The sequence below is a fragment of the Rhinatrema bivittatum genome, chromosome 4 (assembly GCF_901001135.1).
Source record: "Rhinatrema bivittatum chromosome 4, aRhiBiv1.1, whole genome shotgun sequence".
NCBI lineage: Eukaryota > Metazoa > Chordata > Amphibia > Gymnophiona > Rhinatrematidae > Rhinatrema > Rhinatrema bivittatum.
The window spans coordinates 414,594,091-414,607,223 of NC_042618.1; the positions used below are offsets into that span (position 1 = coordinate 414,594,091).

Genomic DNA, 13,133 nt, shown 5'->3' on the forward strand with positions numbered 1-13,133 from the left:
TTCTCACCTTAGCTTGATGGACTCTATAACAGGGTACCATCAAGCTAGGGCGATATTGCCCCATATTTTCATAAATCCCACTCAATCTCCTCCCTCATCCCACCCCTTCCAAAAATTAGTATTCGTGCTGTGCGCTGCTGTTATTGCATGCATTTTGATGAATGACCCTGTTACTTTATTACTGAATAAAAGGAGAAGGACAGTAGCAATGCCTAGGTCTGTATCCTCCTTTGTCATTCAGAGTCTAACTTGCATTTTCCATGATTTGGTACTACAGTGTCCCCTGCAGTTCAAAGCATGAATTTATCGGGTGGCAGAGAGGGAGAATGTGGCCTAAGTTGCCACCGCTCTCCTGCCTGCCTGCCAGCCAGTTAGCAGGCTTGGCACCAGGGACTATCACCTGGAGAAATGAAGAGATGGTAGTGGTCAGGGTCAGAAAGGTAAGGGATGGCAGAATTTAGAGAGGGGATTGGAGATGGTGTGGGTAAGAGACAGAGAATCTGCAATGGGGTGGGGAGCATGTGTGAAGGAAGTTTTGCTGGGTGGGGAGGGGGAGTGAAAATGGAGATTCTTTCTTTCAATCCCTAATTGTTCTCCTATCTCTGGTTCTCCCTCCTCCCCCAAATTCAATTCCCATGCCAGTCCCACTTCTTTTCATGATTTCCTTCCTCACACTCAGGGTGATCCAGTACCGAGCGGTAGGAAGAGCTGCGTTAGTGCCTACGGCACCCGCGGTTACCGCCCGCACAGTGCAGCTCACCTACCGCTCGATCCTGAAGCCTAATTATATGTAAATGTAAGCCGCGTCCGAAAAGCCTTAGGCCCGCGCAACCAGGAAACTGGATAGAGCGCCTATACAGGATCCTGGGTGCGCGGGCCTAAGGCTTCACGCCACGCTGGTATCTGTCATTTCAAATGTCATTTGAAATGACAGATACCAGGAAGCAACGGCGGCGACAGCGCAGAAGCAACGGCGAAACGACTTGTCAGTGTCCCCCCTCCTCTCGGAGCAGGGCGCGAAAAGCCGCCTTGCTCTGGGAGGAGGGGGGACACTGACAGCGGCGAAGCAACGGCGAAGACAGCGGCGAAGCGACTTTTCAGTGTCCCCCCTCCTCTCGGAGCAGGGCGCGAAAAGCCGCCTTGCTCTGGGAGGAGGGGGGACACTGACAGCGACGAAGCTTTCCCCCAGCCCGGACACCAGCGAAGCCAGAAGACAGCGGCGGAGAAACGGCGAAGCGACTTTTCAGTGTCCCCCCTCCTCTCGGAGCAGGGCGCGAAAAGCCGCCTTGCTCTGGGAGGAGGGGGGACACTGACAGCGACGAAGCTTTCCCCCAGCCCGGACACCGGCGAAGCCAGAAGACAGCGGCGGAGAAACGGCGAAACGACATTTCAGTGTCCCCCCTCCTCTCGGAGCAGGGCGCGAAAAGCCGCCTTGCTCCGAGAGGAGGGGGGACACTGACAGCGGCGAAGCAACTTACTTTTCTGAAGCCATCATCAGGAACACATGCGATCGTAGCTCCTCCCGATGAAGACAAAGATGGCCGCCTGCACGGGGAAAGCGTGCAATTGGCCGCTGAAGATGTGACGTCACGACATCACGTCTTCAGCGGCCAATTGCACGCTTTCCCCGTGCAGGCGGCCATCTTTGTCTTCATCGGGAGGAGCTACGATCGCATGTGTTCCTGATGATGGCTTCAGAAAAGTAAGTTGCTTCGCCGCTGTCAGTGTCCCCCCTCCTCTCGGAGCAAGGTGGCTTTTCGCGCCCTGCTCCGAGAGGAGGGGGGGACACTGAAAAGTCGCTTCGCCGTTGTCTTCGCCGTTGTCAGTGTCCCCCCTCCTCTCGGAGCAAGGCGGCTTTTCCGCCCTGCTCCGAGAGGAGGGGGGACACTGAAAAGTCGTTTCGCCGTTTCTCCGCCGCTGTCTTCTGGCTTCGCCGGTGTCCGGGCTGGGGGAAAGCTTCGTCGCTGTCAGTGTCCCCCCTCCTCCCGGAGCAAGGCGGCTTTTCGCGCCCTGCTCCGAGAGGAGGGGGGACACTGAAAAGTCGCTTTGCCGCTGTCTTCGCTGTTGCTTCGCCGCTGTCAGTGTCCCCCCTCCTCCCAGAGCAAGGCGGCTTTTCGCGCCCTGCTCCGAGAGGAGGGGGGACACTGAAAAGTCGCTTTGCCGTTGCAGTCTCCGTGGCAGCCCCAGTCCGGACATCGGAGGGGGGCTGCAACGTTTTTTTCGCTTTTTTTTTTTGGCTTCGGGAGCAGGGGAGAGGCCTGGGGCTGCCACAGAGACCGGCACCCATGATCGCGGCGGGGGCAGGTGAGCGGGGGCTGGGGGAAAGCTTTCCACCTACCCTTACCCATGCCTCTACCGCCTGGGTCAGGGTAGGCGGTAAGTTTGCAGGTTAAACGCGCGACAAAACGGCAGGGAAAGGTAGCGTTAGTCGGGGCGCGGGTTACGGGATGCTAGGTGAATAGCTAATTCGCTCGTTTGCATGCAATATCGCGCTAATTCGCTCGTTTGCATGCAATATGCATGCCGCGGGCGGAAGGGGTTGCCCAGGGAATTTAGGCCGCGGTAGGAGTAGGTTAAAGGGGATTCGGGATCGCAGGAAGGGCTAACGCGGCGGAAAACGAAGTTAAAAACGGCTTAGGAGCAGGGTAAACGCGGCCGCACTTTACAGGATAGGCCTGACTGGTCACTAAAATCCCTTTTCTTCACTTGATAAATAACAAAATGAATTATTCAAATACATAAGAAAAGTCAGAAAAGACTCATTTTGTTTTATAATTGGCATTGTATAATATGTAAATTATGAAAATGTATGTAAGCATACTGCAGTAGTGCTTTAGAATATGATAAACTTTATTGCAGAATGTACCCTTGAACTGCTAAAGGAAACTAGGTACTAATCAAGGACGGAATAATTTCCATACTCTGCTTTAAATTTCTAAAGGATCCTAGAGAAAGGTGTAGAGGCTAAAAATGAAATCTAACTTAAAACAAGCTTGCTTATACCAAGTTACAGATACTCTAATGTATTTCTTTGCTTGCTTAGTGTCTTCCAGTTTTAAAATAGTTTCCTCATTTATTAAATTCTTATTATCCAGCCAAACAAAATTGCCAGCATGAAGCTTTAGACTGAAGTGGATCACCTGTTTTCATGTACATTAAGACAGATGATATACCAATGCATTTATTCTAAACACTGCAGCTGCATAGCAGTTAGTGGCATCAGTTTGACACCACCAGTCTTTATATTGTGGCTGGATTGGGGAAACAAGCAGGTTTACAGTACTTTAATTTCTGAATCATTTCTCTTATTTCCAAAAGAATATGACACATACATAGAACTGTACATCAATAATTCCATTTTCTATACCCATTATGGTTGCACACCACCACAGTAAGCCTGTTTCTTAATTACAGGAATGCATGAATTGTTTTGGTCTAAATCTTATTATCCAAGCAGCTGGAAAATTAAATTTATGTAATATAAACCAAAAAATGCCTCTAATTTTAGCTTACAGTAGCCACACAGAGTTGTGTATGTGCTAATTTGTATGTATATTTATAATATAGTTGCAGTAATTGCCTATGCATAATAGAAAAAAAATTCACTATAAACACTGATAATGGTTGTCCAAATATACTGACATAACAGAGCAGTGCAGGCCCATCATGCATCCTATCCTGTAGGTTGGTAAGTATTAAGTAAACTGTCTAAAACTGATTATGTTTTTGTTTTAGTTTGTTTTTGTTTTTTTTTATATCTTTTCTTTAGGAGCAGCTCTCTCAGGTTCTTGATGCTATGTTTGAGAGGAGAGTAAAACCTCAGGAACACGTCATTGACCAGGGAGATGATGGAGACAATTTTTATGTCATTGAAAGGTGGGAACTGCCCCTGTCTTTTTTTTTTTTTTTTGACTTAGCAAATTCCTCCTGCTGCTATGGGCTTCCAGCCAGACAGAACCATGGCTGGAATCTGAAACCATGAGCCTCCAATCACAACTACCCATGGATGTTTTCCCCCTATTTTATATGCCGTCACAACTTTTAACCGAGTTCTTGTAGTGTCAGTCCTCAGAAAGGGGTTAAACATCAGGGTTCCATCATAGGCCCTAAATCTGGCGACATAAGTAGTGCTCAGTCTTTCTCCCCACTCCCCCACACCCCTGGGGCTGTGAACGCTGTCTCTACACTATCCCCAGCGCAGGTCAAGCCAGCAGTACTGAGCTACCAGGATGGCCCTAGTTGAGTATATTCTGATGTTTGTTCATTGCCTGAATTTTTTTTTTTTTGTAGCACTCACCTCAGATTTGTAATTTGAGGAGGTTTGCAATAGACACGTGATCATTTTGAAACTGTTTCTCCAGTGTTGAATTTGCTTTTCTGGTTTATATCTTGTCTTGGTTCCTATAGTTTACCAATGCATTATTTAAGCAATGTTTTAAGATTTTCCCCATGTTAGCTGTTACTACTGTATTTGTGCTTCAGCTGTGTTGCTTAAAAATATTTGTATTTAGATACAAATCTAGATACTTTAAAATCTGTCTGAAACTGCATTATTTTTTCTTAACTCTGTTTTTTGCCTCAAGCATGCTGCTGCCTTTTTCTGTGAAAGTATTTTTTTGCTTTTGCTAATGGTCATGTCCAAATGTTTTCTTTTACAGTTATTTGAACCTATTATGTTCCTTTTGGTGCTAGGGAAAATTTTCCATGTATCTGTGATAAAAGCTGCTCAGACCTTCAACTCTGTCTGGAGCAGTTTTGACTTGTAGAGTAGTTTGATGTTACACATGCTTAATATTTGGCATAGATAGGAGCTTTAACTCTCCTTTTGGGTAAGAAATTCAATTTTAAACCTAGCTGAAGTTTATTTTCTACTAAACTCTTCCGTTGTTTTTCTGGATTTTAGTTGATTGCATTTTCAGTAACATTGAGCAGGGGTTCTCAAACTAGTCCACAGGCCTCCCCTTCAGTCAGTCAGGATATCCATAATGACTATGCATGAGAAATATTTGCATATATAGGAGGTGGTGCATGCAAATAAATCTCATGCATATTCTTTGAGATATCCTAAACACCTGACTGGCTGGGTGTCCCCAGGGACCATTTTGAGCACCTCTGACATAGGGATTTTTATTCCACTGAGCACACACTTCTTATGTCCTCCAGAGCTCACTTTATTTCAAAATGTATTCCTTTAGATTTTTTTGAAAGATCCTGTAATTGTGCTAATTCCCCCAAATTTTCAATCCATTGAAAGTATTTACCTTTAGAGAGAGTGGTTACCTGGACTCGTTCTCCAAAAGTAAATCGTTTCAGTGGATTTACACTCAGATGCCATGTAAATCTCATAGAGGAATAAATTATCTGTTTCCCCACTGACTGAATCAGATAGGGATGAGACCAGAGGCACTTTAAGTAGCTTTAATTCCTTTCACGCTTTCCTTAGGCCAGTGGTATTCACTTCCTCCCCATCATTAGTCTAAGTAACACAGTAAATGATGGCAGATAAAAGCCAAAAAGGCCCATCTAACTTGCCCAATAGTGATTTTATGTGCATCTTCCCAAATTAGATCAAATTCCCAGATGGAACCCACCCCTAATCCCATTGTGTCCCCTTTAGATTTGCAGCTGCTGCTCTGTGCAGGTTACACTATATGCCTTCCAGGAAGCACAGTGCAACCATATCACTACTGCCTTGGGCTGGCAATATGACCATACTTTTCATCTCCCTCACCATGAGCAGGCAATACCTCTGAAAATGCTGCTGTCCTTGCCTGATGCTTGAGCCCATTCCCTAAAATCTGGAAGTCACTCTACTGACTTCATTTATGGCCATTTATTGATTCTCAAATGGACTGGGAGATCACTGTCAGAATTCTATTTATCTGTAATAGTATAAAGAGTCTGGTTTGTATTCCTGCAAATGGAGGATCCTTGGTATAGGCATCTGACATTTTTGTCCCCAAATTAATGCCTTTAATAATGGAGTCCTCCAACAGAAGGATTTTTTTTAATTTTGCGATCTCTTAACAGTGCCCCTAGGTTTCTTTGAGCAATGGGTGTTTTTCTGCTAGTCTGCTAAGGAGAAACTGCTTTTTCTCTGTAGCATACACATTTTTCTTGTGATCCAAGATGCCAGCTCCTTTATCACATCTGATACTTCTCTACAGTTTTCCTTTTGTTGTTGGAAATAGGTATTGGGCAATCCAATCACAGTGAAGGGGAGTCTGCTTCAGCTAACATAGGGATCTATTTAATAAAGGTTTTCTCCTATTCTGTGTCTATGAGAAAACTGCTTAATAAATGACTCCTACAGTAACATAGTAAATGATGGCAGATAAAATGGTCCATCTAGTCTGCCTAGCAATTTTTTTTTAGGGTACTAACTGCTGCTCCATGCAGGGTAATGCTAAGCCTTCTGTTAAGAATAGTAACTGCTGCTGCATGCAGGTTATCCCCAGTTGTGCTCAGAGGCATGAGGAGCAGGCTTTTTCTCCGAGGACAAGCAGGATGGTAGTCCTCACACATGGGTGACATCAGGTGGAGCCCAGCACGGAACTTTGATCTCAAAGAATCTAGAGCTTTCAGCATGCCCTACTGAGCATGTGCAGCTGCAGTCAATACTCTGCCCCCTAGGCAGAGTCCCTTTGTCTTTTTTTTCCATGGAGCCATGTGTCTTATGGCATTCAACTTTGCTTTCTATCTCAGTCTTTGAAAGTGATTTTGTGTAGAGCTACAGTTTTGTTTTGGTTTTTTTGTTCCCCCTTTAGTCTGGTGATAGTCTTGCTACCTTTAAAATCCTCTCAAAAATTGACTCACCAAAGAAAGGAAAGATGTATGGAACTTGCCCATACAGACAGTGACACTATGTTTAATTTTGCTAAGTGCATAGTTATCCTATTGGAAAATTCTTCCTTTCTGTGTGGTAGCATGGATGGATGCAGCTGTTAAGCTCTGCAATGAACTGGAAGGCTCTTTCCTGTGGACAGTACATTTAGGAACTATTGTAAAAGTAAACCCAATTGGTGAAGGCTCATCACCTTTTGTTTTGGAATTCTAGGTCTTCTTTAGCCCTGATCCCACTTGCTACAAAGTATGGCTGACATTGCCTCTAATTCAGTTTTACTCAGAGCAAAGTATATGGCCTGCAAAACTGCAAACAGGAGAGGGCTATGGCTAAGACATTGGTCTACTGATTTGTCCTCCAAGATGTGTATGCAGGGGCTTCCCTTTGTAGATCCCTAGTTGTTCAGAGAAAAACTAATGAAACTCATACAGGATCATGCAGAGACCAAAAAAATCATACTTCCTCTGGAAAAGTCCCCAGTCAAAAAGAGCACAGAAAGTGTAACTTGCAAGAGTTTGGAGAGATGGTCCTCTTACAGGTCCTGGAGGTCACAGAGATTGAAGATCAAAATAATTCTTCATGGGGGAATGGAGTGGACATTGCCTAAGATAGCTTTCCTTATCAACTCTAGGCGAGAGCTTTTCCCAAATTCTTGGCGCACAAGACAGCACAATGACTCTTAAGGCTCCGCACATAAGATTCTTCTTGGAGGCTTTTTTTACATTCTGGCATGGCCAGCAACTTCATTGATGAAGTTCTAGTGAAGGGTTTCCAGATATTGCTAGTACCGCTGAACAACCCTGTTTGCATTGTCTGTCTACGGGGAGCTATTGCCTGGTACTATTCATTATATGACGTAACCTATAATTCTAAATTACCCCCTCCCCCACAGATCCAACTTAGTGAAGATGGTAACGCCATGAAGCTGGTCAAATATTTCAGATATTAATGGCAGAGATATTTATTTTGTTATGGTGATATCATTTAAACTCCAGTAGTCAATACATAAGTGTTAATATATGGACTCCAGATACATAAGGGTGATGAGTGGAAGATTGCTTTTAACCCGCAGGATGATCATTATGCGTACCTGGTAATGCCCTTGGGAGTTTTTTTTTTAAATTTTTTCAATGATATAGTTAGAGATTTACTATACACTCACATTATAGTATACTTGGATGTCAACCTGATCTACTCATCCATTCTCCATGCCCACCACTCTCATGTCAAGATGGTGCTTCAGTGGTTAAGGAAATATGCTCTCTATGCCAAATTGGGGAAATACGTTTATGAATACATGGAGCTGCCTTTCCTGGGATATATAATATCAGTGCAGGGCCTGCAAATGGACCCCCCTAAACACTTTGCTAGTATGGATTGGTCACGGCAAGTGGGCCTCAAAAAAAAGCTCAGCATTCCTGAGATTTACCAAGTATAACAGGCAATTCATCCATCACTACTCCACCCTCATCACCTCCATTACTATGAAAGGGGAAAATGCCAAGGATTGACCACCGATGCCATTTGCGCATTTGCCTTTTTAAAAGAGAATTTCTCTGCTTTAAAGACCTGACCCCACGCAGCCGTTTTTTCTGGAAGTTGACTCCTCCTTGATGGGTGTAGGCACTGTCCTTTCTCAGTCTGCTTCCATTGGTAAACTATTATCCTACGCCTTTTACTCTGGAAAATTCTCTCCAGCTGAAGGAAGTTATGGTATAGGCAATTGTGAATTATTCGCTATTAAATTTGACTTGGAAGTGTGGCGTCATCTGCTGGAGGGCGCTTTGCACACCTTTACCATCTTCACAGGCCATAAAAATCTTGCTATATCTACAAACCGATCGAAGACTCAACCCTCGACAGGCCAGATGGTCTCTTTTCTTCACCTGATTTGACTTCCATTTAACTTATCGCCTAGCAGAGAAAAACATTAAAGCAGATGCCTTGTCCAGATTGTTTGACCTGACAGACCTCTTTAACACCCTTCAACATCTCACTGACTTGGCCAAGATCATTGCTATCACCTCCATGGCAACTTCCATGACAAGACATTCGTGCCTGACCACCTCTAGAGAGTCCTGAAATGGGCCCATGACTCTAGACTGGCCAACCACCAGGGCATCTGAAAAAACAGTGGACCACATGTCCTTCAACTAATGGTGGCTCAACCTAGCCAAGGAGAATGCTGACTTACATCTCTTCTTGTAATAACTGTGCGCAAAATAAAAACCCCTGCCCAATGACCAGCAGGCTTACTTCATCACTTGCTGGTGTCCCAGAAACCCCAGACTTATGAATCAATGGATTTTATTGCAGATTTATCCCGCTCTGCAGGGCACACTGTTATCTGAGTAATCATGGACTGGTTTTCTAAGATGGCCCATTTTATCCCTCTCAAAGCCTGACTCACAGCCCTGATCCTCTCTCATCATTTTCTGCAGGATTTGGTGAGAAAGGTAACTGTAGTGGGGCCACTTGGCAATAGTGATCATAACATGATTAAATTTAAACTAATAACTGGAAAGGGGACAGCTCTAACACTAAATTTTCAAAACGGAAACTTTGATAAAATGAGGAAAATAGTTAGAAAAAAACTGAAAGGTGCAGCTGCAAAGGTTAAAAGTATTCAACAGGCATGAATATTGTTTAAAAATACAATACTAGATGCGCAGTCCAGATGTATTCCTCGCATTAAGAAAGGTGGAAGGAAGCCAAAACAATTACCGTCATGGTTAAAAGGTAAGGTGAAAGAGGTTATTTTAGCGAAAAAAACATCCTTCAAAAATTGGAAGAAGGATCCATCTGAAGAAAATAGGATAAAGCATAAGCATTGTCAAGTTAAGTGTAAAATATTGATAAGACAGGCGAAGAAATAATTTGAAATGAAGTTGGCCATAGAGGCAAAAACTCATAATAAAAACTTTTTAAAATATATCCGAAGCAAGAAACCTGTGAGGGAGTCGGTTGGGACCGTTAGATGACAGAGGGGTTAAAGGGGTTCTTAGGGAAGATGCGGCCATTGCAGAAAGACTAAATGAATTCTTTGCTTCCGTGTTTACTAATGAGGATGTTGGGGAAATTCCAGTTCTGGAAATGGTTTTCAAGGGTGATGAGTCAGACGAACTGAACAAAATCACTGTGAACCTGGAAGATGTAGGCCAGATTTACAAACTAAAGAGTAGCAAATCACCTGGACTGGATGGTATGCATCCTAGGGTATTGAAAGAATGAAAAAATGAAATTTCTAATCTGTTAGTTAAAATTTGTAACCTATCATTAAAATCATCCATTGTACCTGAAGACTGGCCAATGTAATCCCAATATTTAAAAAGGGCTCCAGGGGCCATTCGGGAAACTATAGATGAGTGAGCCTGACTTCAGTGCCGGGAAAAATAGTGGAAACTATTCTAAAGATCAAAATCGTAGAGCATAAAGAAAGACATGGTTTAATGGAACACAGTCAACATGGATTTACCCAAGGGAAGTCTTGCCTAACAAATCTGCTTCATTTTTTTGAAGGGGTTAATAAACATGTAGATAAAGGTGAACCGGTAGATGTAGTGTATTTGGATTTTCAGAAGGCGTTTGACAAAAAAAAGTCATGGGATAGGAGGTGATGTCCTTTCATGGATTACAAACTGGTTAAAAGACAGGAAACAGAGAGTATGATTAAATGGTCAATCTTCTCAGTGGAAATGGGTAAACAGTGGAGTGCCTCAGGGGATCCGTACTTGGACAGGTGCTTTTCAATATATTTATAAATGATCTGGAAAGGAATATGACAAGTGGAGTTATCAAATTTGCGGATGATACAAAATTAATCAGAGTAGTTAAATCACAAGCAGATTGTGATAGATTCCAGGAGGACCTTGCAAGACTGGAAGATTGGGCATCCAAATGGCAGATGAAATTAATTGTGTAAGATGTTGCATATAGGGAAAAATAACCCTTGCTGTAGTTACACGGTTAGGTTCTATATTAGGAGCTACAACCCAGGAAAAATATCTAGGCATCATAGTGGATAATACTTTGAAATCGTCGGCTCAGTGTGCTGCAGCAGTCAAAAAAGCAAACAGAATGTTAGGAATTATTAGGAAGGGAATGGTTAATAAAACAGAAAATGTCATAATGCCTCTGTATCGCTTCATAATGAGACCGCACCTTGAATACTGTGTACAGTTCTGGTCGCCACATCTCAAAAAAGATATAGTTGCAATGGAGAAGGTACAGAGAGGGGCAAACAAAATGGTAAAGGGGATGGAACAGCTCCCCTATGAGGAAAAGCTGAAAAGAATTAGGGCTGTTCAGCTTGGAGAAGAGACGACTGAGGGGGATATGATAGGGGTCTTTAAGATCATGAGAGGTCTTGCACGAGTAGATGTGAATTGGTTATTTACACTTTCGGATAATAGAAGGACTAGGGGGCATTCCATGAAGTTAGCAAGTAGCACATTTAAGACTAATCGGAGAAAGTTCTTTTTCACTCAATGCACAATTAAGCTTTGGAATTTGTTGCCAGAGGATGTGGTTAGTGCATTTAGTGTAGCTGGGTTCAAAAGGGTTCAAAAAAGGTTTGGATAAGTTCTTGGAGGAGAAGTCCATTAACTGCTATTAATCAAGTTTACTTAGGGAATAGCCAATGCTATTTATTGCATCAGTAGCATGGGATCTTCGTGGTGTTTGGGTACTTGCCAGGTTCTTGTGGCCTGGTTTGTCTCTGTTGGAAAGAGGATGCTGGGCTTGATGGACCCTTGGTCTAACCCAGCACGGCAATTTCTTATGTTCTTATGTTCTTATATTCCACCTACATGGACTCCCAAAAATATTGTTAGCGACTATGGAATGCAGTTCACTTCAAGATTTTGGCAGACCCTCTGTAAACGTTGGAACTGACACTAAACCTTTTCTCTACCTACCACCCTCAGTTTAATGGTCAGACAGGGGAGCATTAATCACATCCTAGAGGGCTTCCTCAGAGCCTATGTGTTGGCTATGCAGGTTGATTGGATACAATTACTTCCATGGGCCGAATTCTGTTACTACAACCATGTTGGTGAATTTTCGGGATTCTCCCCATTTTACATCGTATATGACCAACAACCTAGAGTACCGCTACTTCTTCACATGTCCACAGATGGTCCTGCAGTGGACCGCCTTTCTGGCAGCCTGCAGGAGATATGGAAGAAGACTCTGACCATTCTTGGGTGAGCGGCTGATCAGTTCATGAAGAGTGCTGATAGGAAGCATAGACCCGTTCCGCAGTTTGTTTCTGGGGACAAAGTCTGGCTAACCAGAAAGATCATCTGATTCAAGGTGCCCTCGCCTAAATTTGTCCTTAGATCCGGGGACCTTATCAGGTCAAAAATGCAAATGAACCCAGTGACTTATCGCTCAAGATTTTTTTTCCTCCCTCAATATTCATAACTCGTTCCATGCCTTTCTGCTCATACCTCTGATCCTCAACAGGCACTCTCTCTCCACCCCTGTCTCTGCTGAGTTGCAAATGGAGTTTGAAATCAATTATATCATCTACTCCAGAATAGTGAGAAATAAACTTTAATGGCTATGGCCCTGAAGAAAAATCCTGGGAACCAGCTGAGAATCTAGATGCTTCCATTCTGCTCCAAAGATTCTATCACCTCTTTCCTCACAAGCCCAAGAACAGACAGCCTGGAAGAACCCCTGGGGAGGGGAGGGTACTAAGAGGTGGGGTAGACTAATATGCTGTTGACTGCAAGGAGCTCACAGCAGTTGGCATCCTGTACCTCAAGGTCCTGAGTCCAGTACAGTCCCTGGCGTCCTGATCCTCTGATGTATCCTGCAGCTTTCTCTATGGCCCTCGTCATCTCAGTAGTTTTATAGGCCTAGTGCATAGGATTTCCTGTGGGCACACACTGATCACATCATCACCACTGTCCTATAAAAGGAAGCTGATGTGTAAGCAATAGGATTTGGTTCCTGTACGTTGCTGTTCTTTTGCTGCTTTTCTCTTGTGACTTAGCTAGTTTACTGATTTTGCCTTTACTGCTGTCTTCCCTGACCTGCTGCTTGCCTCTTGACTATAATTGAACTCCTCCTGTCCTGACCTTGGCTTGCCTCCTGATATTAAATGAACTCTGCCTGCCTCGACTCTACATGTCTGACAATGCTTCTGCCTCCGTTTTCTGTTCTGGAGCCTTGGTCCTGAGTGTCAACTGCTGTGAATCCATCATCTAGTCTGAGACTGACACACACACACACACACACACACACTCCCACACACACACACACATACAGGAAACCACTCCCA

The 13,133-nt window shown here is 43.8% G+C and overlaps 1 protein-coding gene across 1 annotated transcript in view; it reads left to right on the forward strand.

Moving 5' to 3' along the window:
* PRKAR2A (protein kinase cAMP-dependent type II regulatory subunit alpha) overlaps positions 1 to 13,133 on the forward strand; it is a 394,405-nt gene that overhangs the window by 274,133 nt on the left and 107,139 nt on the right. Inside the window, exon 5 of the mRNA XM_029601279.1 lies at positions 3,770 to 3,876. Within this exon, the coding sequence (XP_029457139.1) occupies positions 3,770 to 3,876 (107 nt within the window). The remainder of the gene's footprint in view (positions 1 to 3,769; positions 3,877 to 13,133) is intronic.